Source organism: Phyllosticta capitalensis (assembly GCF_038381095.1).
Source record: "Phyllosticta capitalensis strain CBS 128856 chromosome Unknown BKA78scaffold_8, whole genome shotgun sequence".
NCBI lineage: Eukaryota > Fungi > Ascomycota > Dothideomycetes > Botryosphaeriales > Phyllostictaceae > Phyllosticta > Phyllosticta capitalensis.
Window position 1 is genome coordinate 230,498 of NW_027117446.1, and position 25,415 is coordinate 255,912.

General features: G+C 50.8%; 6 protein-coding genes across 6 annotated transcripts; 5 read left to right on the forward strand and 1 right to left on the reverse strand.

The window, feature by feature from the left end:
* Nucleotides 1-654: 654 nt before the first annotated feature.
* Nucleotides 655-3,494, forward strand: BKA78DRAFT_381451 (uncharacterized protein; the record flags this gene model as incomplete). Its single annotated transcript, XM_066893006.1, has 6 exons — nt 655-1,150; nt 1,203-1,520; nt 2,652-2,732; nt 2,782-3,056; nt 3,159-3,279; nt 3,427-3,494. The coding sequence occupies 6 exons, from the start codon at nt 655-657 to the stop codon at nt 3,492-3,494; spliced, it is 1,359 nt and encodes a 452-aa protein (XP_066741643.1).
* An 849-nt stretch (nt 3,495-4,343) lies between these two features.
* Nucleotides 4,344-4,748, forward strand: BKA78DRAFT_297494 (uncharacterized protein; the record flags this gene model as incomplete). Its single annotated transcript, XM_066886773.1, has 1 exon — nt 4,344-4,748. One exon carries the CDS (start codon nt 4,344-4,346, stop codon nt 4,746-4,748), a length of 405 nt encoding a protein of 134 aa, XP_066741644.1.
* A 2,300-nt stretch (nt 4,749-7,048) lies between these two features.
* BKA78DRAFT_297495 (cyclohexanone monooxygenase) lies at nt 7,049-8,834 on the forward strand (the record flags this gene model as incomplete). The annotated part of the gene is made up of 3 exons (XM_066886774.1): nt 7,049-7,140; nt 7,190-8,656; nt 8,717-8,834. The coding sequence occupies 3 exons, from the start codon at nt 7,049-7,051 to the stop codon at nt 8,832-8,834; spliced, it is 1,677 nt and encodes a 558-aa protein (XP_066741645.1).
* Nucleotides 8,835-8,984: 150 nt separating this feature from the next.
* Nucleotides 8,985-10,970, forward strand: BKA78DRAFT_337720 (uncharacterized protein; the record flags this gene model as incomplete). The annotated part of the gene is made up of 4 exons (XM_066890252.1): nt 8,985-9,549; nt 9,669-9,812; nt 9,992-10,176; nt 10,338-10,970. The coding sequence occupies exons 1-4, from the start codon at nt 9,228-9,230 to the stop codon at nt 10,968-10,970; spliced, it is 1,284 nt and encodes a 427-aa protein (XP_066741646.1). The 5' UTR covers nt 8,985-9,227.
* Nucleotides 10,971-11,605: 635 nt separating this feature from the next.
* On the reverse strand, nt 11,606-13,249 carry BKA78DRAFT_332542 (dihydrolipoamide acetyltransferase; the record flags this gene model as incomplete). Its single annotated transcript, XM_066889993.1, has 4 exons — nt 11,606-12,691; nt 12,743-12,966; nt 13,034-13,083; nt 13,152-13,249. 4 exons carry the CDS (start codon nt 13,247-13,249, stop codon nt 11,606-11,608), a joined length of 1,458 nt encoding a protein of 485 aa, XP_066741647.1.
* Nucleotides 13,250-13,784: 535 nt separating this feature from the next.
* On the forward strand, nt 13,785-20,440 carry BKA78DRAFT_270162 (uncharacterized protein). Its single transcript, XM_066885509.1, has 2 exons — nt 13,785-18,189; nt 18,237-20,440. The coding sequence occupies exons 1-2, from the start codon at nt 13,974-13,976 to the stop codon at nt 20,030-20,032; spliced, it is 6,012 nt and encodes a 2,003-aa protein (XP_066741648.1). The 5' UTR covers nt 13,785-13,973; the 3' UTR covers nt 20,033-20,440.
* The last annotated feature ends 4,975 nt before the right edge of the window (nt 20,441-25,415 follow it).

Below are 25,415 nucleotides of genomic sequence, written 5' to 3' on the forward strand. Positions count from 1 at the left end.
CGGCAGGCTCAAGTTTTCCCGATTACTCCCAGCATCATGACTACGTAAACTATTGCAGGAAACTCAATACACTCGTACCAAATCACTCGCACAGTCACTACAATTGCTTTAGTTTCCCTCTTGAAATATAGAAAGCAATATTGGCAGTGGGATTCGCAAAGGAAACAGTGAGTGTCCACGCCTGAAACCCATTTTCTTGTATACTCCTTTATGAGCTTGGACATCCAACAAAAATATCTCTGGCTCTTTTGCGCATCAGGAGCAGCTCATCTCTTAGTGGTCAGTCTAAGAATGAAATCGTTGGCATTTAGATTCTGCAGAATGGGGCAAGCGAGGGCCCTGATTATTGAAGCAAGATCAACAATTGCCTGTGGGGCAAAGGAAAGCAGCCTAAATCTGTGAGGAAATTCTGAGACCGCAGAATCTGGCTGCCCGGAGTGAATGGCAAGTGAAGGTAGGTGTGAGTGGAGCATGTGGTCCGAGCGCCTGCCGTTGTTGTGGTCCTCTGCTCGCCCGCCCTCCTCTCTTCTTTTTTTCTCTCCTCAACATCAGCGCCAGCCTCTCTTGCACCCACCGAACACAAGCGCTGAGGCTCATACCATCAACAGCTCGTCTACAAACCTTCACAAAATCGTCTTTCTTGATTCCGTCAAGATGAATGATTTTCAAAGCGATACCTCCAGGATCCAGTCTCGTCTGGTCGACGCGAAGAATTTCGGCAAATCAGAGAGCAAGCGCCTGACGACTTTTGCCTGTCAGCTCCAGGAGGAAAACAATATGCTGCAGAAGAATCTAGAGGGTCAGAACGCAACGATCACGGTGGAGGTCCGCAACGCGCTGCAAAATGTTCCCCTCCGCTGCCTCCCCTATCCCGCAGCCCGTTACTTCGACGATCTCATGCCCGTTGTCGCGGACTACATTGAGACGTACGACATCGAGCACAGCAACAACCCCGGCTACATGTCGATCTGGAACGACATGGCGCGTGCTCAAGCGACCGAGAATGGCCTCTTGCAGTGTGCCCAACTTGTCAAGGATCGTGCAATGGACAACTATCGTCTTCGCAAGAGCAACGTCAACCTTTCAAGTAGCGAGGAGAAGGTGGTCTTCGAAGCTGCTCTCGGAGAGCCTTCCCATCCGGCAACGTTTGGTAAGTGATTGACGGCTTCCCTTCATGAATGCGACTAATTTTGCCTCTGTAGTCCGCCACATTCCCTACGAAGTCAGCAGCACGGAGGAAACTCCTGTTTTCAATATTCTTACCTCAATCCGCGAATTCGAAGAGATGAGTGGTGGCAAGGACTTGGTGCTGGAGGAGGGGGTTCTTGGTGTTGCTGGCTGCGAAGCCATGGCATACCACCCCCTCTCCACGGTCTACGTCCCATCATTCCCTGGAGTTCCATGCACTACGAACCACGTCAAGCTTGCCGACCCCGTCACTTTCTACGACCTAGACAATTACCTTTACGTGATAACACCTTCCGGAGCCCGTCTTTGGGTCAAGAAGACGGGCCAAGGAGGTGTTTGGGTCTATCCGTGAGGTCAAGCACACGAAAGGACTCGGGAAGCGATGGATTTGGCGTGCTCGTTTTCGAGTCGGGCAGCTTGCAGGTGTTCTTCTAGGCCCTCAAAAGCTAGAATGCGTCGGGGTCTATTTCTTCTACCACAAAAGATCCGAGGTTTTGGTCGATTTGCTTGCGTAGGAGATTCTGAAAGGGTGCGGACTGGTGTTGGACGAGAGTCAAGAGCGAGAGCATAATTGAGAAAAAGGACAGAGCAGACCTGGGGCTTTCTTTGGTTTTGAGAATGGGGCGGCCACGCCCAAAGATTCTTTTGACTGCAAGGGCCGGTCCTTATGACGTTTAAAAAGGCGTGGTCAAGAACTACGATGGACTGGGCGGTATAGATAAGCCGCTTTACCACATTTTTCTTTCTTGTGTTGTCTGTGAGGACGTCTTCCTCTGCTTCCTGGTATATTTACATCACCGTGTTGAGCTCCATCAGCCACTTTCAGAAGATTTCAAGCAACCAGGATCTGATTCTCGACAGACTCCTTATGGTTGCCGAAATTAGCAGTTGGTTCATATGCTCTTTCTGTCCTATATATTCTCGCTTTTGTCGGAAAAGGCGTTCTTTTAGATGGCTACAGCATCAAGGGCACGATTCTTACCCCTACGTCAGCAGCACCCGGGAGGCACCACATCTCGACTGTCGATTTGTGTGTTCCAGAAGATGACCGGCCGTCAGAACTTGGTTTTGGAAGAAAGATTGCTCAGAGCTCTGGGGCTTGAGAGTGCAGCATGACGGTGCTGACGCGATCTGGGAAGTCACCGAAGAGGGAAAAATGTATCCTCTGGAAGGATTCTTCAACTTCGGACAGCAGGAAGGGCAGTGTTATTGGATTCAGAGCCATGGCGTACCGCCCTCTCTCCACCATTTACGTCCCAGCCTTTCCAGGCGTCCAACGCGCCGCGCCGCATCTGAAGATCGCAGACACAGATCTGGGTCTTTCCATGATCTGGGGGCGTTGAAAAAGAAGACTTTACCTTCGCGAGTTGAGCAGTGAATGGACACCCAGCAAAAAGTGGGAAGCATCCTTATTGGTGCGGAAAGTCCGGCAGCAGAAAACGGGACGCAACTTCTACTATAAGGGGGTTACCAACTTGCCACTGGCGAGAAGAAGACGAACTTCGAGGCTGCCCTGGGAGGACCTTCCCACCCGGGCATGTTCCGTAAGTGATAATACACAACCTAATGATGCAGCTGACAAGACTGCCACAGTCCGCCAGGTACCGTACTACATCAGCAGCGAAGAAGGGTTGCCAATGTTCGACCCGCTGGATTCGATCCGCGAGTTGCAGAAGATGACAGGCTGTCAGGACCTGCTCTTCGAGGGGAGTTTGGTGAGCGTCATCGGCTGCGAGGCCATGGCCTACCATCCCCCGAGCACCGTCTATGTACCGCCGTTTCTAGGACAGGGCATCGTCACCGCCGCGCCAAGCATTCAGAAGAAAGAAGGCAGCGGTGCGTGGACGCGCAGTGATATCAGGATGGAGGTAAAAAGGGGACAGGGAGAATGCCTCCCAGGTGGGAACATTTTGCAACAAATCACGGGGTGGTGTTGGCGTCTCCCTCGAAATTTCTGGATTTGTGGACAGAGCATTCAAAACTCGGGCTACGGCCTGAAGCTCGCTGATCCCATCGCCTTTTACGACCCTGACCTCTTCGTTTGCCTCACAACACCCTCAGGTGCAAACCTTCGGGTCAGGAAGATTGGCAGTAATTGTTGGAGGCGTATCCACTCTCCCCATTGCGTCAGTAGAGACGTCACTCGTTAGTCATAGAGCTGCTACTCCCATGGCATCATCCCATGACGTAGCAGCAGTATCGCACCTATTTAGTTAGCTGCTCTGCTCGCTCTGGCAGAGATCAATCCATTCGTCATTCTCTCTCTGCATACGCTCAACAGTAATGCCGTCTGGGTCTACCCCTAGACCAGAAAAGCGGAGGGTAAAAGGGCGCCGTGCGGGTCTTAAGGGCAATTGAAAGACTGAGCATCGTGATGGAAAGGACAACTCACTGGATGACGAATTCAAAGTATACAAAGCGGACGGCGCAGCTGGTTAACACGCAATGGGCGAAGGTACTGCGTGTCTTGGAGCGCGCGTTGAAGCAACATCAGGAATTCGATAGACATGAGCACTGGAAAGGTTTAGAATTTGGGGAGGGAGCGCGGGTTCGTCTCGCCATACCGCGTCCAGCGGAGTGTGGTGCAGTCCTTTTGAAGCTTAATAGACTAGAGGCCGCTGTCATTGATGCCATGGCCAGAGGAATGACTCCTCAGGATGGCATCCAAAGACATGCAGCAAGTCCTTTTTGCAAGTCTTTCTTTTTGCAAGTCTTTTCACTTCGTGCCGCCATTGGAAGTTTGAGACCTCATTAGTACGTTTTCAGATCGGAATCCGTTGCGAAGGAAGTGCACCTGCCCATTCAATTGTTTTCTTCGCTAGATGGCGATATTCAGACATCAAAAATGTGTAACCAGTCGTGGACCTTGTTTGGGCATGGAGGGTTCTGTCGGTCCAATAGAAGAATGACTTTCCAGGTGGTAAAGTCTCGGGCTCAGTGTTTAAATTTACGTAGGGGTGCCCTAGATAAAACATCAGGGTCGCAAGCTTGCCGAAGACATCAGCTTTGGTGGCATGGCCGTTGCTGCAGCCGCCTACTTCTCCCTCCGAATTTTCTTGCTTCCTCTGACCACTTGAATCACTGCTACCACCGAACTTCCGGGTCTTGATCTACACTCCAACACACTACACTCACGCCTTTCAAGATCATCCGCTATGGCGGCTGCGCACAACTCTCCTAACTCCAACGTTTCGGCGTCTTTCCTGCAGGACAGCGACGACATTGAGATGCGGCTGTCAGAGGCCAAACAGTTCACGAAGTCGGAATCCAAGCACCTGGGCGGGATTTCCATGACCTTGCAGCACGAAAACACCATCCTCAAGGCCAGGCTTGACGACAATAACGAAGCCGCGACCCTCAACCCCGAGATATGCGAGATGCTTGGCAAAGCTCCCCTCAGGTGCTTGCCAATGCCATCCCCGCGCTTTTTCGACGAATTGGTTCCCGTGCTGGCGGAGTATGTCGAGACTCACGACATCGACTATAATCAGCACGCCAGGTTCTTGGCTATCTGGAACGACTTCGCGCGCATGCAGGCCCTGGAGCCCGTCTCTGGGTAAAGAAGATGAGCCAAGGTGGCGTGTGGATCTACCCGTAAGATGGGATCAGCGGAGGTAGACAAAGGGCTATGATACTATAAAGAGCGAAGGTGGAATGAGCAGAAAAGCGCGGAATAGCCTGGTGATGGACAACTTCCGTCTCCGCAAGGCGAACATCGAGCTCGCAGCTGGCGAGCAGAAGGTCATCTTCCAGGCGGCCCTTGGAGAGTGCTGTTCGTGTTCCGTGCCAGGTCTCGAGCGCTGAGCCGGCCACTGAATTCGACTTTTTCACCTCTATTCGTTCGCGAATTCGAGAAGACTACTGGAGGAAGGGACCTCGTTCTAGAGGGCGGTGTCGTCAGTGTCATTGGTTGCCAGGCAATGGCATATCACCCCCTATCCACCGTCTACATCCCGGCCATCATAGGCGTCCCTTACACCGCGCCGCATATAAAGGTTGCAGACGCAGTCGCCTTTTTCGACTTGGACAACTACTTGCTCCTAGAGACTCCATCCGGGGCCAAGCTCTGGGTCAGGAAGACAAGGACCTCAGATGTGTGGGTCTATCCATGATCTTCCGGCGCCGACCTTGGCGTGACGAAGGGAAGCCACACCATCTGGGTGTAGGACTCAGCCAGATGAGCAAAACAAAACGGAGTCTGTGCGGGTACAGAAATCGGCGGATATGGAGGGATAGTGAGTCACGGACACCATGTAACTAAAGGCTCAGACTCAACGAAATGAAAAGATTGCACCACCAAAAGCAGCCAATGAAACATCCATAACGTGAAGATTCGGCAAGCACCGAGACTGACTTGATGTCCTATGTGCTTCGCATGCGCAACTTGGCAAAGACAGTTGACTTTGATAAAGAAGCTGTGCCAGCAAGTAGCTTGCCCGACGAAAGAAGGCATTCTTTCCCACATCCAACGGAAATATGCCCTACAGACAGATAATTCGAGCTGCATGTCGCTGGAGAGAGCCATCGTCGACCAACGCAGAGGCAGGATGCAAGCTGTGCATCAGCTTATCTCTCAATGACTGCCAGAAAGCCAAAACACTCGACGCTCAACAGTCTTTATCAGATTGTCGGCGCAAAAGCCCAGTGGGTTTGAAGCAACTGACAACCAAAGCAGTGATGCCAGAGATGTGTAATCGCATGCAGAAGCAGCGAGCGGGTCCAGATGAGCCACGCAACCCTGCCGGCCGTCGTCGCCCCGCCTCGATATGGAACGGCCCGCGTAGGCGAGAAGCGGGAGTTGAGCTCTCCAACTCGAAATAGCTGCGCTGAAGATACGGAGTGTCATTGCAAACATGATCGTGTTCTTGGCAGGGGTCGTGAACCAGGGGTGCCATCCTCCCCCTTCAACGCCAATCCTTCCACCTCGACAATGGCAATCCCCGGTTACTTATTCTTGCGGTTGGAAGGAAATTTTCAGGGCCAAAGCCAGCGTTGTGATTCGCAGCGTGACATCATCGGGCGGCCCAAACGGGCAAACACGCGCATGGCGTGCATGCAAGCCGTCAGCTTTCCCCGCAACGCCAACACCCACTCCGCCGGCTACGGCTACACCAACAACCCCCGCATTAAGACATGCTTGTTGGTGGAACGGCCCCCCAGGAAGCACGACACATTTTTGCTTTTCGTGTCGACGAGGGCTGTTGAGCTTATAATTGGACGTCCAAAGGCTTATCTCGCCCCGTGCAGGATGCTTCTGCAGAGCCTCCTTTGACCGCGCCGACGGCCTATGTAGATGTTGGAGAGCACCAGGTAGGTCTCTTGAGGACAATGGGAGAGCAACAACAACAACGTCCAAGGCTGCGAGCGCCGACCAGAGGCGCCACAGCCAGCCAGCCAGCCAGCCAGCCAGCCAGCCTCCTCAGGGACCTACCCACCTACCTCAGCTTCTTCCGAGGTCAACCTCGCGGTGGTGGCGTGGTACCGTCCTACGCATGGCGTGCATGGCCCCATTGCATCCATATCAGATGATTGGCGATAGTCTGCCGCAGTCGACCACTCAGGGCGCCCAGCAAGGCATCATCGACTGCCTTTCTTTTCTTGGGAACGGGGCGCTATCATAGTTCCCCCCCGAGTACCGCTTGCAACCTGGTTGGCTTGTCTGTGTACCCGTGTGCCCGAGATGTGTGTGTGTCGAGGACGCTGGTGGTGCACGCAGGTGTGGGGCTGACGCCGTTCCCCTCCACCCGTCCGTGTGCCTAAAAGTCGCCGGTGCGCTTCCTGCTCTTCTAATTGTGCACGATTCTTAGTTCTGCATTCTGTAAAAGACAGGCAAGAAAGTGTCTGAAGCAATTTGGTCGAGATGTATGACGACACGACAACGGCTCAGCCCGTGCGGGAGCTGGATGCGCTCATTGTAGGAGCTGGTTTCAGTGCATTCTCGCTAATGAACAAGTAAGTACTTTGCTCCTCGCACGCAGCATCAGCAATTAAGAACTCCTAGACTACGCAAGCAAGGCCTCTCGACCAAAATCTTCGAGAAAGCTCCCGCAAGCGGCGGCATCTGGCACTGGAACCAGTACCCGGGCGCGCGGGTAGACAGCGACACGCCCATCTACCAACTCTTCGAGCCCGAGCTGTACAAGGACTTTACGTTCAAGGAGCGGTACGCCGACTGGAAGGAGCTGAAGCGCTACTTCCAGCACGTCGAGACGAAGTGGGACCTCCTCAAGGACATTGAGTACAACCGCAACGTCGACGCGGCCGTCTTTGACGAGGCGCGGAGCCAGTGGCTGGTCGAGTGCTCCGACGGCACCCAAGTTCGTTGTCGTTGGTTCGTCTTGACCATTGGCTTTGCCTCGCGCCGCTACGTGCCCAAGATCAAGGGCCTTGGCGACTTCCAGGGCGAGCTGTATCATACTGCTGTGTGGCCGCAGTGGGGCGTCAGTCTGAAGAACAAGCGCGTCGCGGTGATTGGCACTGGAGCCTCGGGCATCCAGACGATCCAAGAAGCGGGACCAGACGCAAAGTACCTGACAGTCTACCAGCGGACGCCGAATCTATGTCTTCCCATGAACCAGCGGCGGCTGGACCCAGTCGAGGAAGAGAAGAAAAAGGCCGACGGCGTCTACGACAGGGCCCATCGGGAGTGCTACAACACGTTTGCCGGCTTCACGTACGACTTTTTCGACAAAGACACGTTTGACGCGACGCCCGAGGAGCGCGAGAGGCACTACCACAAGATCCTCATCGAGGACGGCGGGTTCCGCTTCTGGCTGCACAACTTCCGCGACTTTCTGTTCGACGACGCCGCCAACACCGAGGGGTACAACTACTGGCGCAAGACGGTGCTGGCGCGGGTGCCCGACCCCCAGAAAGCCGCGCTGCTCGCCCCGGAGACGAAGCCGCACCCGTGGGGCACCAAGCGGCCGTCGCTGGAGCAAAACTTCTATGAGGTCGTGTCGCTGCCGCACATAGACATCGTCGACGTCAACACGAATCCAATTGCCGAGCTGACCGAGACGGGCATCCGCACCGCCGACGGCGCGCACCGCGAGTACGACGTCGTCGTCCTGGCCACGGGCTTCGACGCCGTGACGGGCGGATTGGGGAGTCTGAATGTGCGCGGCACCGACGGGGGCACGGTGAGCGACCACTGGCGCGGCGGCCTGCGCACGGCAATGGGCATCGCGCTGAACAAGTTCCCCAACCTCTTCTTCACGTACGGGCCGCAGGCGCCCACGGCCTTTGCCAACGGTCCGACGTGCACGCAGCTCCAGGGCGAGTTCATCGACAAGGCGCTCAAGAAGGCGCGGGAGCACGGCATCACCAGGCTCGAGGCGAAGAAGGAGGTCGAGGAGGCATGGGGCGAAAAGGTCAGAGAAAAGTGGTATGGCAGTCTGTTTCCGCAGGCAAAGAGCTGGTACCAGGGCGCCAATATCCCAGGACGGAGGGTCGAGCCGTTGAACTGGTGAGTAGTGATGGGATTGTGACGTTTGACCCTTTTGCAGACGCTAACTGCTTGTTCCAGGCTTGGTGGTGTCCCGCCATATATCGAGGCCTTGGATGAGAGTCTGGAAAACGGCTTTCAGGGCTGGCATGTCGACGGATTGGAGAAGCGCAAGACTGAAATCTCGTCCAACTTGTAGTTGCATCCGTACTCGCTGCAGGTAGTGAATACAAATCTTGACTGCTTCCTCACTCCCAAGGCGCTCAGAAACCGACTGAATCAAGAGACAACCCAAAAACAAAGCCGGATACTTACCTACTGAGCTGACAAGCCGGAAACCAAAACCATCGGCACGGTGATGTGTAGTCCCGGGACGAGGTGACGACGAGATAAGGTAGGGGACGGTGCCCGCACAAGAGTGGGGCAAGAAGCGACGGCGGGGGTGTAAGCTTAACGCAGCGAGCCGTCCCTTGCAAACGCCAACCACCATCGTCCCTGCAACCTGCAACAATTGCAACGTTCTCACTGCGTCAAACGGCGCCTGAAACCATAAACAGCCAAAAACCAGCAATTAAATCCGACAGGCAGCAAAATGGCAGAAGACGACGACTGGGTACTCCTGTCCCCCAAGCGTGCTGCCCAGCCAGATCCGAATACGACACCCGACTACCTGGGCGCCATCAGCAGCTACGTCGACGGGCTCGACGGCGCGCTGTGGCCCGTCAACAAGACGATCCACGATCACCCGGAGCTGGGGTTTAAAGAGAAGATTGCTGCAAAGGCGCTGACCGACTTGCTGAAGACGCGCCCAGGATGGAGCGTCAAGCTGGGCGTGTACGGCATGGAGACGGCGTGGGTGGCGGTGTGGGAGTCGGGGAAAAAGGGGACGGTTGTGTCGTTTAATGCTGAGATGGGTGAGTTTGTTTTTGCAATCATCTGTAGTGAGGACGTGGTTTGGTAGGGCGTGGATATGGTGGTGTTGTGGGTTGAGGAGCATTGTATGGATATGTACAACGGCTGACGATGCGGACAGATGCGCTGCCCGAGATTGGTCATGCATGCGGCCACAACCTGATAGCGACGGCGTCAGTCGCTGGCGCGCTAGCCACGGCTGCCGTCATGGAGAAGTACCAGCTCCCGGGCAAAGTGGTGTTGTTCGGCACGCCGGCCGAAGAAGGTGAGGACCTAAGCTTTCATCACGAGGCATTCCCAACCTACCTCTCTCTTTTCCATCCAAAAGAAAAAAATGAAAAGAAACCTCAAAGTCCATCAAACCCCCTGGAAACCAAAAAAAACCCCTACCCCTCGCACCCATCCAAAACCCCCTGAGAGCCAAGCTAACCACCCAGTCCCCAGGCGGCGGCGGCAAGATCAAACTGATCCAAGCCGGCGCCTACACCGCGCACAAGGTCGATTTCAGCCTGATATCGCACCCGGGCATCACGGCCGACAGCGCACTGATGAACACGACGGCGTACATGCGCTTCAAGGTCGAGTACTTTGGCCGCGAGTCGCACGCCGCGGCCAACCCGTGGCTAGGGGTAAGTAGTAAGGAAGAAAAGATGCAAACCCACACCTACCTACGCACCCTTCCCTCATCCCCCTAGGTTTCCCTTGTTTGGCTCCAATATGGGCGGCGGTGGATTTGTTGTTGATTGGTGCTGCGAGCAAGAAAAGGAGTGCCTAACAGCCCCCCTCCCAGATCAACGCCCTCGACGCCCTCATCACAGCCTACACCGCGCTGTCCGTGCTACGCCAACAGACCCAACCCGCCGACATAATCCAAGGTCACATAACCTCGGGCGGCCTCGCACCAAACATCATCCACGCCTACGCGGCGGGCGTCTTCGTCGTGCGCGCCGCCTCCTCCTCGCGGCTCGCCGTCCTCGAGGCCCAAGTGCGGAAATGCTTCGAGGCGGGCGCCACAGCCACGGGCGCGCAGCTAAAAATCACGCCGCAGGGCGCCTACGCCGACCACCGGCCCAACGGCGTGCTGGGCGCCCTCTACCGCGCCGCCTTCAACGCGCTGGGCGGCGCCATCCCGAGCCCCGCCGTCGACCGCGTGCAGGGGCACAGCAACGCGAGCACGGATCAGGGCGACGTCAGCTACCACGTCCCGTCGCTGTCGCCGGGCTTCTGGATCCGGCCGGGGGACCAGGGGAACGGGCCGCACAGCCCGGATTTCGAGGGGGCGGCGGGGACGCGCGAGGCGTTTGGGAAAGCGCTGAGGGTCGGCAAGGCGTTGGCGGCGACGGCGGTGGGCGTGGTGGCGGGGCCGGGCGTGAGGGAGAGGGTGTGGAGGGAGTTTGAGCGTGATGTTAAGGGTGAGGAATAGGTAGGAGGGTTAGTTGCTTGGGGGGATAGGTGTGGTGAGATGGCGTTGTAATCGGTGGATTGGTATTGGCTGGCCGGATGCTCGATGATCGGCGAGGCCTGAGAGTCGCTTCGTTCTGGTGTCGTGTCTGCAGAAAAGCGGCTCTGTCTCAACACTACAAGAAACCGAGTTTTTGAGTGTAAATCGCCGTCACCTGCAAGTAGCTCAGCGCGTCCAAGGGTTGCAAATTTCTATCATTGGATGGATTGACCGACAAATACCGGACCACTCTTTCAGACGACAATCATCATCTCCACAGCGCGCAGGCGTCGGGGTGCTGTACTAGACATTTGGGTGGGGGGTATGATTTCGAGATGGAGATGACTATGACTTTTGGGAACAACGCACAAGATCAACTCCACCAAAGAAACAGCACGACGACCACCTGCCACGCGCGCTCCTCTCAGCAGACCAAAAACGAGAAATATTCTAGTACGGGATTCCAGAAGGAAAAAGAACTAACCCGGGGGGAAATACGGGGTAGATTTACAGGGTAACTAACAGCCAAAACTCCTTCTGGTCGTTCATTGCTGCTCTTCGAGTGTTGCTCATGCATCGTCCCGCGTCGCCGCTCCTCACCGCGTACCGTGCCCCTTTTACAGGAGCAGCTCGAGAGGGTTCTCAATGACCTTCTTGAGCTCCCTCATGAACTCGCCACCAACAGCGCCGTCGACGACCTTGTGGTCGAACGAAGCAGTCAGGACAATCTGGTCGTCCCACTCAATGCCGACCTCACCGTCCTCGTTCTCAGCAGGCACGGCGACCTTCTTGGTGGTGCCAACAGCGAGGATGGCGGCCTGAGGAGGGTTGATGATGGCGGTGAAGCGCTCGACGGCGTCGTTCATGCCCATGTTGGAGATGGTAAAGGTACCACCCTGGTACTCCTCGGGCTTCAGCTTGCCGTCGCGAGCGCGCTTGCCGAGCTCCTTGATCTGGGCAGAGATGCTCTGAAGACCAAGACCGTTGACGTTCTTGACAATGGGGGTGATCAGGCCGACAGGGGTGGCGACGGCGACGGAGACGTCGACGGCGTTGTGCTGGCGAATGACGACCTGGCCGTTCTCCTCTTGCCAGGACGAGTTGGCAGCGGGAACCTTGCGGGCAGCAATGGCAGCGGCCTTGACCAAAAAGTCGTTGACCGACAGCCTGTAGGCGCCGTTGGCCGAGGCGTTGAGAGAAGCGCGCAGCTTGAGGAGCTTGGAGACGGAAACCGAGGACGAGACGAAGAAGTGGGGGTTCTGCTGGACAGACTCCTTCAGGCGGTTGGCAATGGCCTTGCGCATGCTCGAGGCGGGAGTGTCCTCGTAGGAAGCGGCAGCAGCACCAGCAGCGGGGGCGGCGACCTGGAACTTCTCCACGTCCTGGACGGTGACACGGCCGCCGGGGCCGGTGCCCTTGATCTGAGAGACGGGGACGCCCTTCTCGAGAGCGGCCTTCTTGACGGCAGGAGAAATGGCGGGCTCGCGCTCCAGGACAGTCTGCAGGCGAGCGCCGGTCGAGTCGGATTCGACGGCAGCAGGCGCCGACTCAGCAGCAGGCGCAGGCTTGGACTCGTCGGCCTTGGGAGCCTCCTCCTTGGGGGCCTCCTTGCCGGCAGAAGACTTGTCACCGCCAGCATCCTCGACCGAAAAGTCGGCAAAGGCAGAGACGTCGGCGCCCTCCTCAACCATGACGGCAATTGGCTGTTATCCGTGTCAATCAACATTTCCAAGCTTTGACCAAGTTGTGCTTACGCTGCCGACGGCAATGTCCTTGGAGCCGGTCTCCTTGAGAATCTTGGCCAGAGTGCCCTCCTCCTGGAACTCAAAGTCCATCTGCGCCTTGTCGGTCTCAATCTCGACGAGAACCTCGCCAGGGGCGATGTTGTCGCCGGGCTTCTTCTGCCATGCGCCAATGTTTCCGGCAGTCATGGTCGGCGACAGGGCCGGCATGCTGACGACGGTGTGAGGGGGAAAGCCTGCGAGGAATTGTGTCAGATGAGCGCAAGACTTCAATTGGAGGGATTGAGAAGCAATTCGACTGACTCTTGGAGGCATAGTAGCGGGCGAGGGCTGAGAGGGCTGGAGTGGACCGTCTGTGCACGGAAAGTTCAATGTCAGTATGAGGGGCAAGAATTGGACGGAATTAGTAGATGGGACGCACGAGAAGAGGGCCTGCGACCTGGAGAGGGCCTTGAGGCCGGTGGTGGCGCGCAGGCAGGACTGGCCGGAGCTGCGAGTGAGGAGTGCGGCGGCCGACATGGTGAAGGTGAGGCCGAAAGAGATGGCGGGGCGCAAGAGTTGGATTGTTGAGGAGAGGCAAGACGGGCGAGCGAGCAGGCGAACAGCGACGCGGCGATGCCCTTTGGTCTTTGGTGGCCTCGGAGAAAGGTGGTGGAGAGGAAAGGATGGAGCGGCGGAGAAGGTGGTGATGATTCTCGCAGTCCGACCCAACGAAAAGCTGTTGGCGTTCCGCAGCGGATTTCAGCGGCCTAGGGTTGGCTGACGGTAAATTACCGGAGAGATGTAATATACGGCGAGGTGGGCGAGGATGGGTTCCTTATCAACCAGCACACAATGACGACTATTTTCACCGTCCAAAATAATTAAAATATTGGTGTTGAGGCTCCGAAAACCGTTGATGGTGCTTGGCCTCTTTCGAACTAACCTCGTCGCCATTGGGATGCGGCCAACCGGACTGAGTAAGCGGACCCTGTAAATAACCTTCGGGAAAACTCTCGGACAGCGGGCTAAGGCAAGGGTCGGCCACTTGCATCAGTCCTGGGCAGTGCCTTGAGCTTCAGTGCACGTATGCCGCATTGCACCGCTGCTGGGATACCAACTCTCAACCTACCCGCATCACCCTCTCTCCCGCCCGCTCACCTCCTATGCCGTCCGCGCCCTCGAGGACGCCCAATCTCTCCCGCTGCGCTATGTTGTGAGCCTTGCACCTGCATCCACACCTGTTGCGCTACAATTGGACACCATGGCCGCCCCAGAGCCTCAACCCCCAGTGCTCGAGCCGCAGTCGGACGACCAAAGGGAGCCTTCGTCTCCGCTGGCGGAACAACACCAAGACGATGCCCCGACCTCTGTCCAGGACGAGCCCGCCGTCGAATATGCGCCCCTCCCCGCCCCTGACGAGACCGAGGTCGCTGATCACCCTCCCGCACCCGCCGACGAAGATGACACGAACGAAGACGCTCGCGAAGAGCCAGCACATTCAGACGAGCCTCCCCCACAGGACGAGGCTCCACAATCTCAAGAGACGACAAATCCAGGAACGCCCGCACCTCCAACAATAACTCTCCCCGAAGATCAAGAAAATCCTGAACACCAAGGCCAAGTGCCTTCCTCCGAGCCCTCCGAGAACCACACCTCTCCTCCCTCACTTCGAGTCCGCACCGATTCCCAGTCGACCGCTGCCACGAGCGCAACCGCCAGAACGTCTACAAGAAGCTCGCTCGTCTTCGTCGTGACAGCACTGGAAACTATTGCAGCTTCAAAGGATGCGCGCAAAAACAAAAAGTTGGCCGACTCGACACAAAAGGCTCTCTCGGCCATCAAAAGCGATGGAGACCCTGCGAGCATCGACCCCGAGGTGCTCTTCGAGCCTCTCCAGCTTGCGACCGAAGCCAATACTGTCCAAGTCGTCACCTCTGCCTTGGACTGCATTGGAAAGCTCATTAGTTATTCGTATTTTGCATATCCGGCCGAAGGCGTTGCTGGCGCATCTGAGCAGCCACCGCTCATCGACCGCGCCATTGACACCATTTGCGATTGCTTTCAGATGGACGCCACACACGTCGACGTCGAGCTACAGATCCTCAAGTCCCTCCTCTCCGCCATCCTAAACGACAAAATAACCGTGCACGGTGCCGGTCTTTTGAAAGCTGTGCGACAGACGTACAACATCTTCTTGCATTCGAAATCGAGCAACAACCAACAGGTCGCACAAGGCGCATTGACTCAAATGGTCGGCACCGTTTTTGAGCGCGTCAAGGAGCGATTACGGATCAAGGAAGCAAAGCTCAACTTATCCAAGACCTCGTTGAACAAGAACAGTTCTGGGGACATTGCGCCTGAGGCTGGCGATCTTGGCGGGATCGATGCCAACGGAGACGGGGAGAATGAGGGCGAGGCCGAATCGACAGATGGCCCCTCCGAACTGCCAGTGGAGAAAGACGGCACGGCAAAAATCACCCTGCAGAGCTTCGAAAATCGCAAGAGTTTTGACGACGCAAGGATTCAGGACAATGCGCCGACACTGGTCACACGAGCGAATGCTCGGCGCGCATCTTCAAGATTGAACACAGGCCGCGCCAACGAGCTGGCAGCGGATGGCACAGATCCCTCTGATGAAGAAGAGGAGGATGAAGTTTTTGTCAAGGATGCCTACCTGGTTTTCCGTGCCATGTGTCGTCTCAGCACCAAGGGGGTCCCCGTAGAAGAGGCCCAGAACCCCAGATCCCAGAGCATGCGGTCCAAGCTCCTGTCGTTGCACATCATTCACACCATTCTTGTAAACCACGTCGCCGTCTTCATTTCTCCTTTCGCAACCATCCGGAGCAGCAACACTGCCGAGCCGACAACATTTGTCCAGGCCATCAAGCAGTATCTCTGCCTGAGCTTGAGTCGGAATGGCGCCAGCTCGCTACGCCAAGTCTTTGAAGTTAGCTGCGAGGTGTTTTGGTGCATGTTGAAGCAGTTGCGCGTGATGCTCAAGAAGGAGATAGAGGTGTTTATGAAGGAGATTTACCTTGCCGTTTTAGAAAAGCGCTCCGCGCCGGCATTCCAGAAGCAGTACATTATGGTCATTTTGAACAGAATGGCGCAAGACCCGAGGACTTTGGTCGAGATTTACCTCAACTACGACTGCGATAGAACAGCGCTGGACAACCACTTCCAAAAGATTGTCGAGCACCTGTCGAGAATATCGAGCACACCAGTCGCCGTCACCCCTCAACAGCAAATGGCATATCAAGAAAAGCATGCCAAACAAGCACCAAGCCCCGCCGACTGGCAATCTCGTGGAACTCTACCTCCTTCCCTTACCACCGTATCCATACCACCCACGAACGAGGTCGACGAAGGATTTCCCCCAGAGTATTCCCTCAAGCAAGAGTCATTGGAGGCTTTGGTCGAGATTCTCCGGTCTCTGGTCAACTGGTCTCAACAGCAAATCAATGATGCGAATGCGGCGATGCGCCAGAGCGACTCGAGGCACTCATCTGATGAACTTCGCGAGTCCATGGACGTCAAGCCCGGAGTCGCCTCGTCGCCCGCCGTCGACTCGCCCAATGGACCAAGTACCCCCGTGCCGGAAGATGATCCGACACAGCTTGAAAAGGCAAAACAGCGCAAGACAGCTCTGAACAACGCCATCCGACAATTCAACTACAAGCCAAAGCGTGGAATCAAGATTTTGCTCAAAGAAAAATTTATTCCGTCAGACTCTCCCGAGGACATTGCCCGGTTCTTTTTGACCAGCGAACAAGTTGACAAAAAGGCTCTGGGCGAGTTTCTTGGAGAAGGTGACGAGGAGAATGTCAAGATTATGCATGCCTTTGTTGATCTCATGGACTTCACAAGGATGCGTTTCGTCGATGCCCTGCGCCGCTTCCTGCAAAGTTTCCGACTGCCTGGCGAAGCTCAAAAGATTGATCGCTTCATGCTCAAGTTTGCCGAACGGTACATGACTGGCAATCCAAGTGCTTTTGCTAATGCCGACACTGCTTACGTCTTGGCTTACTCGGTCATTATGCTCAACACCGACCAGCATAGCACGAAGATGAAGGGTCGCCGCATGACTCCCGAAGACTTTATCAAGAACAATCGGGGTATCAACGACAACGCAGATCTTCCAGACAAGTACCTCAAGGATATCTACGACGAGATTGCCAGCAACGAGATTGTCCTTGACACTGAGCGAGAGTCTGCTGCCAACTTGGGTATGATTACACAGACGAATGCTCAGGGCTTGACTGCCGGAATTGGCCAGGCGCTCGCAAATGTCGGGCGTGACCTGCAAAGGGAAGCCTACGTGCAGGCATCTGAGCAAATGGCGAATAGAACCGAGCAACTCTATAAGAGTCTGCTGCGAGCTCAGCGGCGAGGTCCCTCTCGCTTCCCCGTCTCGAAATTCATTCCCGCGTCGTCTGCCAAACACGTTGGACCAATGTTCCAGGTTACGTGGATGCCATTCCTCACTGCCCTCTCAGGCCAGGCGCAGGACACAAACAACCTGGAGCTGATCAAGCTGTGCATGGAAGGTCAAAAACTTGCCATCCGCGTTGCTTGTCTGTTCGACCTGGAAGATCCCCGGCAGGCGTTTGTTGCGTCTCTTGCTCGCTTCACCAACCTCTACAACTTGAACGAGATGAAGGCAAAGAATATCGAGGCCATTTACGCTCTTTTGGATGTTGCTCAGCACGAGGGCAACCTCTTGAAGGAGTCTTGGCGTGATATCCTTACTTCCATCAGTCAGCTCGACCGGTTCCAGCTCATCTCTGCAGGGATAGAAGATGCAGCTGTGCCAGACCTCATGCGGAGCAGTTCGCAATCTTCCAAGATTTCAAACTCGTCCCGAAAATCTCTCCAAGTGCCAAATCGAAATAGGACGCGGTCTTCAACGACGAACCTTTACCAGAGCGAGGCCGCCATGGAAAGCAGATCAGCCGACATGGTTCGTGCGGTAGATCGCATCTTTACCAATACTGCCAACCTTTCCGGTGAGGCTATTGTCTACTTCGTCAAGGCTCTCACGCAAGTAAGTTGGCAGGAGATTCAGTCGTCTGGCCAAAGCGATTCTCCTCGTACGTACAGTCTCCAGAAGATTGTTGAAATCTCCGGATACAACATGACTCGTGTGCGTTTCGAGTGGACAAATATCTGGCAGATCCTGGGAGAGCACTTCAACCAAGTCGGATGCCACACCAACACCAACGTGGTCTTCTTTGCCTTGAACTCGCTCCGTCAGCTTTCGATGAAGTTTATGGAGATTGAAGAGCTTCCCGGTTTCAAGTTTCAAAAAGACTTCCTCAAGCCATTTGAGCACATTATGAAGAACTCGAGTGTGGTCATGGTCAAGGACATGGTCTTGCGGTGTCTCATCCAAATGATTCAGGCTAGGGGAGAGAACATCAGGAGTGGTTGGCGCACCATGTTTGGCGTCTTCACTGTCGCTGCCAAGGAACCTTATGGTACGTCGTAATTGTTAAACTTGTAAGAACGATCTGACATTTTACAGAGGGAATCGTCAACCTCGCATTCGAGAACGTCAGCCAGGTCTACAACAACCGCTTTGGCGTGGTCATTTCTCAGGGCGCGTTCGCAGACCTCATTGTCTGTTTGACCGAGTTTTCCAAGAACCACAAGTTCCAGCGCAAGTCCTTGCAGGCCATTGAGACGCTCAAGTCCAGCGTTCCCAAGATGCTTCGGACGCCAGAGTGTCCGCTCTCAGATACCTCGGGGAAGCTGAAAGACGAGCCTCAGGCGACTGGCATGCCAAGGCAACCCACCAGGCAGACGCAAGAGGAGCAATTCTGGTTCCCTGTACTGTTTGCCTACCACGACGTCCTAATGACTGGAGAAGACCTCGAGGTCCGCTCAAGAGCGTTGACCTACCTTTTCGAAACTCTGACTTCGTACGGCGGGGCTTTCCCGCAAGAATTCTGGGACACCCTCTGGCGGCAGATCCTCTATCCCATCTTCATGGTTCTGCGGTCCAAGTCGGAGATGACCGAGGCTCTCAACCACGAAGAGCTTACGGTGTGGTTGTCAACCACGTTTATCCAGGCACTTCGACACATGATTAATCTTTTTACACACTTTTTTGATTCCCTTGAATATATGCTGGACCGATTTCTGGAATTGCTCGGGCGTTGCATTTGTCAGGAAAACGATACCCTGGCCAGGATTGGAAGCAATTGCTTGCAACAACTTGTCCACCAAAACGTCACCAAGTTCACCGCGGACCACTGGGAAAAGATTGTCAGCGCCTTTGTTGACCTGTTCCATCGGACCGAAGCCACGGCCCTCTTCTCCGCGGCAACATCATCGACATATATTTCCAGCACAAACGGATCCAAGACTCCGCGCTCGGCAGATGCGCAGAGCGTCACGGACCTCCAGTTGGAGAACCCGGCCGAGGACGATAAGGAGGAGATGGATTCGAATACGTTGGGAATTAATGGCTTGCACATTGGCCCCGAGTCTGGCCTCGACTCGCACAAGGGCTCCAACGGCTCCGGCAACACGGAGCTCGAAGACTACCGTCCCGACACGACACTGCAACAAGCACCAGTCGTTGTGACAGCAGCACGGCGGCGCTTCTTCAACCAAATCATCACCAAATGCGTGCTCCAACTCCTCATGATCGAGACGGTCAACGAGCTCTTCTCCAACGACGACGTCTACAACCAAATCCCGTCGCCGCAGCTCCTCCGCCTCATGATGCTCCTCAAAAAATCGTACCAGTTCGCCAAGCGCTTCAACGAGGACCGCGAGCTGCGCACGCGCCTCTTCCGCGAGGGCTTCATGAAGCAGCCCCCCAACCTGCTCAAGCAGGAATCCGGCGCCGCCGCTGTCTACGTCTCCATCCTCTTCCGCATGTACCACGACGCGTCGTCGGAGCGGCGCACCAACCGCGCGCAGACCGAGGCCGCCCTCATCCCGCTGTGTGTCGACATCGTGTCGTCCTACATATCCCTCGACGACGAAACGCAGCAGCGCAACATCGTCACCTGGCGGCCCGTCGTCATCGACGTACTAGAAGGCTACGCCACCTTTCCGGTCGACGATTTCGAAAAGCACGTCCCCGTCTTCGCGCCCCTGCTCGTGGGTCTGCTTAATCGCGACGTCGGCCTCGAGCTGCAGCGCTCCGTCCAGGGCCTCCTGCAGCGCATCTTCGAGGTCAAGATTGGTATTCCGCCTGTTGAGCTGCCGCCCGTCGGCTCCCCTGGCTTGGAGCGCCGTGGCAGCTCGTATAGCGTTGCCGCCGGTATGCGCAGGGGGAGCAAGCTGGGGAGGAAGGAGTCGGTGTAGTCGGTGGTGGCGATGTGTTGTTTGAGGCGTGATGGCGGGTTTGGGTGCGTGGGTTGGGGCTTTCTGGTGGATGAAGGTTGGTTTGCCGGGAGCGCTGGCTACTTTTCTTTTTTGGCCGTTTAGATGAATGGATGGACGTGGACATGGACTGGATGACCGCACATGGTTGATGAGGCACGCGATTGCTTTGTTTGGGCATGATGATGATGGCATGGATGGATGGATGAACGAACGGTCGGGTCAATTGTTCGAGGGGAAGGATAATTTCCCACCCCCCCAAGTGGCTATTTTCCACCCCCCCAAATTGGGTATAGTGTTGCGCGCAAGCGAGGCCCTGCTACTATCTATGTTAGCACTTAGTTACATCATCTATTGTGAGCTCTAAACCCTTGGTGTTTTAGTACCTATCTGCCTGCCTATCTACCTGCCTGCTACCCTGCTTGCTTCACTTTATAAACTGTGAGCGCCACGGCCGCGGCTACATCCACAGCCACAGCCACTGTGGGTGGCACCACCGCGAGCACGCGTGGCACCACTACAAGCACATGTAGCCCTACTAGCACACCCTCTACCCTAGCCCTATTATCCTACCTATCCTCCTATTTATTCTATTAAGGTTTATATTACTACCTATATAGCTTAGGTGACTATGTCATTAAATTAGGCTTAGTTAAATACTAGAGGAGCTATAGTAGTAGTAGGTACTAGTAGTTTACTTATTATAGAGGTAGGTGCGCGCCACTTATATATATAAGAAGGTAAAGGAGGTGGAGAGGAGTTAGGTTTATTCTTACTAGTAGAATTAAGTTTATAGTTACTACTAGTAAGCTAGAGCTGCTAGACATATAGATTAATATACTATAAGGCTTAATAAGTAGGAGGATACCTATTACTATACTAGATAATTAGAGCTATACTAGTAGCTTTAGCTTACACATTATTAGACTCTCTATCCTTAGTAGTATTAGTAGTAGCATTTTAATATAGTATAGGAGAGGATAGTAGTATAGGTATCTAATAACTACTATACTTAGTAAGCTAGGTATAATTATCTTTAGTAAAGAAGAACCTATTATTATTAGTAATCTAGATATTATTATTATTAGCAAGCTCTAAGGTATACTCCTTACCCTACTCTCTCCTTACTTATAGGGTCTACTATTACTAAGAGGCACACCTTACTTATAAGAGTTATACTACTTTATCTCTTTTAACTACTTTAAAGTTAAAGAGCTCTCTAAGTGTGCTTATTATAAGATAAGTCTACTTAGCTATAGGCCTACCTTAGCATATATACTATAGGAAGTCTTATAACCTATAGAGATACTTAGAGCCTTAGTCTCTAATATAATACTACCAGCTACCTTTGTATTACTAAAAAGGGTAAATATAGTTAAGTATAAGGTGAAAGTTCTTATTATATATAAGCTACTAAAGGGTATAGATATATAGGAGGCCCTATATAGCTTTAAAGGAGCTAAAGTAATACTACTTAAAGTTTTCTTTCTTAGTAAGGGTAAGTTATTAGAGGATTAGGTATAGCACCTTTAGAAAGATATTATTAAATATATCCTTAAAGAGAGGGTGGTTCTTATAAGTATACTATAGATAGCTAAATTGCTTACTCTCTTTAGTAAGGAGATCCTACTATTAGTTCTAAAGTAACTATTTAATAATATCCTTAAGGCTAAGGATATTATGCTTATAATAGCTAAGGTAGTCCTTAAATTAGATATATATTCCCTTAGCTATAGATATTAACTTAATACTAAGGTTAAGATACTAATTAACCTATATCTAGCACTACTCCTTCTTGTGTATATACTATTTATTATTAAGGTAGTTAAGTACCTTTACCTGTGTAGAAAACCTCTTAGAGAGGGTATTATATTACTTAGTAAACTTATCTTTAAAGCGCGCCTAGATAAGGAGCTTCTAATTCTATATAAACACTTTATAGTTATCCTAATCACCCTAGAGCTTAGCCTTATCTATTAGGTAAAAGTCCTCTACCTTATTATTCTAGGCCTAATACTTATTATCTAGTTCACATTTAGACTTCTACTTTTTAATAAGGTTAATAGTGATTTAGTTGTTAATATACTAGATATAGAGGATCTATATAGTATCAGGGAAGATAGCTTTATATATATTCTTCTCTCTAAAGTTATAGTTAGTAATAATAACTTATAGTAAGACTTAAAGATGCTTAAGGGTATATACTATAAAAAGAAAGGTCTCTTCTAACTCTTTAGATATAAGGTAGTAGGTAATAGTAAATAAGCTACCTATTAGTATAATGCTAACTATATAGAGTGTAACGATTCTTAGTATAGATAGATTGTTATTGCAGGCGATATCGCGGGCTTAGGCTACATAAGGATTCTGCTAGCAATTCACCTTACTACTCTAAGGCAGTAGGGCACGTGATCCTTACTTAGCTATATACACACCTAAGTTGCTACTACACCCTTAACCCTCTTATAACACTACCTTTAGTATATCTAGTTTAGTAATAATTATTGCCACCTCTTTTAACCCTATCTACTAAGTTTATAGTACTTGCTAAAGGTCCTTCCTATATCTAAAACATATATACCTACTTGCGCGGCAAAATATATACTCTTTAGGCCTCTTTTCTTACCTCTAAGTTGATAGTACCTATACTAGATTATTTAATAGTAATATGTGTACCTACCTAACTTCTTACTTTACTCTTGCCCTATTAGTAGACTTAGGTAAAAACTACTATCTAATAATAAGAGCTATACTAACTACCTAGACTGTAGATATATATATTACTAACAATTAACTATAGCTTAGAAAGCTACAGGACCCACTAATACTATATCTAATTAGTAGCTAATTAGAACCGCTAACTTCTAGGCTCTAGCTAACCTAATCTATAGCTATAGTAGAAACTTTAAAAGAACTATTACTAGTGATTAGTTTAGTAACTATGTATAGCTTATACTTTACGCTACCTATAAGCAACTCCCCTACCTTACTAAATACTATAACACTCTTAATACTAGTAATAAAGACCTTAGGAAGAAGCTTAAGGCTACTAAGAAGGAAAGGGATAAATAGAAGGAAAAATATAATACTATAAAGCCTAAGTATAATAGAAGCAAGGTTAAATATAAGAAGGTTAAGGTAAAGTATAACAACCTTAAGGTAAAGGATAAGCCATCCTTAAGTAGTACTAATAATAACAATTAGTAGACTATTACTAACCTTAAGTAGCATATCACTAGCCTTAAGCTAAAGCTTACTAATATATAGACTATACTTACTAATACCTAAGCTGCGATTCGCGCAGCTAATATATATACTAATAGAAATAATAATAGCTACACGCGCCCTCACATAAAGGACCTACCTAAGTTTAATAGTAAATACAAAGTATATATAGGCTAGAAGGGAAAGATAAGTATTAAGCTCTTACATAATATAGTAACTTTTAATAATAATAGTAAGGTTGCTTCTTATATTCTCTTACACCTTAATAGCTCTACTCTAGAGGTATTTATTCACCTTATTAAGCCTAATAGCTTAGGCCGCGCTATATATAACTCCTTTAAGCTCTAGTATAAGCTTAACTCTCTCTATAGTATTAAGAACCTTAAAGGTAATATAATTACTAAGCTTAGTACTCTTAAATAGGAGGGTACTTAACTCTAGGAGTTTCTTATAATATTCTAGACTCTTACTAACTATACTAGTTAGGATAATAATACTACTAAAGAGTCCCTCTTTATTAAGCTCTAATATTTAACCTTCTACCTTACTACTTCTTAGCACTACCATTTGCTTAATAATATTATTACTTTCCTTATAAAAAATACTTCTATGTAAGAGGCTCGCGATCGCACCTATAGTATAAAGGAAAAGAAAGATAATAGCGCAGGTAGCAATAATAGAAGTACTTATAGCTAAGATAATAGATATAGTAGTTACTATAGCTATAGAGGATACTATAGTAGACATAGTAGTTCTACTACTAATACTAAGGATAACAAGAAGGATAGTAATACTAACTACTTATATAAGTATAACTATAGTACGCGCGATATATTAGGAGTCTAATACTATAACTATAATAGCTACAGCTATCTAAGCAAGGACTATTAAGAGCTAAAGAAGGTTTATATAGTCTATATTATTAATAAACCTACTAATAAATTAGAAAACTAGTACGCTCTCTTAAAGTTGTAAAGGGAGTATAGAAGGATAATAATAGGAAGAAGATCTTAAAATAACTACCTAATAGGTATAAATTAAATACTTATTCTACCACTATTAATACGCACATTAACAGATATATTATCCTATTAAAGGCTCTTATAGACTCTAGATATAGAGGCTATATATATATTAACAAACATAGTACTCTACACCTTATTAAATATAGGGCTATAAAGATACTACTTAAATACCTATAAGAGGTAACTAACTTTACAGGCACCTATATACTTAAGCTCACTTATTAGCTAAATATAAATATCTAGATTAGACCTTACTATAACCTCTTAGCACTACTTATAATTATAGAAATAGGTAATAATTACAATGTCTATATTAGATAGGACTATTAATAAGAGTATAGGTTTATAATTAATTATAGTACAAGCATACTAGAGGTCTAGAATCTAAAGAACCTAGGGGCCTTATAGGCCTAATAAGACTAAGAAAAGAAGATTAAGGTATTATATAAAGATAACGCGATACCTAGAGAGATACTTACACCTAAACTAAATCCTAACTTAATAACAAAGGACCTAACTAGTAATACATTACTAGTAGCTAAATAATTATAACAGCTAATTACCTAATAAATCACCTATAGTACGTAGGCTTAAATAAAGCATAAGCCTAAACCTACTACTTAAATAAGTAGATATAATATTACTCCTATTACTTAGTCGTTATACAAGAAGATGGCTTAAAAGTATAGTCTAAAGGCTTATAGCGCGCTGTTCTTTACAAGGAATAATAAAGGTAAGTAGATTAATATAGTATATAACTTTACTAATACTAACAACCCCTATATAATTAGCCGCATCTATATAAAGATCAACCGCATTATAGCTAAAGATTTTAAAGTTATAGAGAAGAAGTATACTTAACTAGCTATTAATCTAAAGATAAAGGTACTAGCTAAATATTATAACCTCTTAGAGGTCTTCTTAAAAGAAGCTTTAGATATACTACTACTATCCTACCTAGGGTTAGATTTTAAGATTAAGATTAGTAAAGGTACTAATACTATAAGTATTAGGGTAAGCTAACTATTATATTACTTAGAGCTTACTGCACAAGAGGTCAAGCGCTACCTAAAGGAGTAGAAAGATAAAGACTTTATTAAAGAATCCTTCTCTAT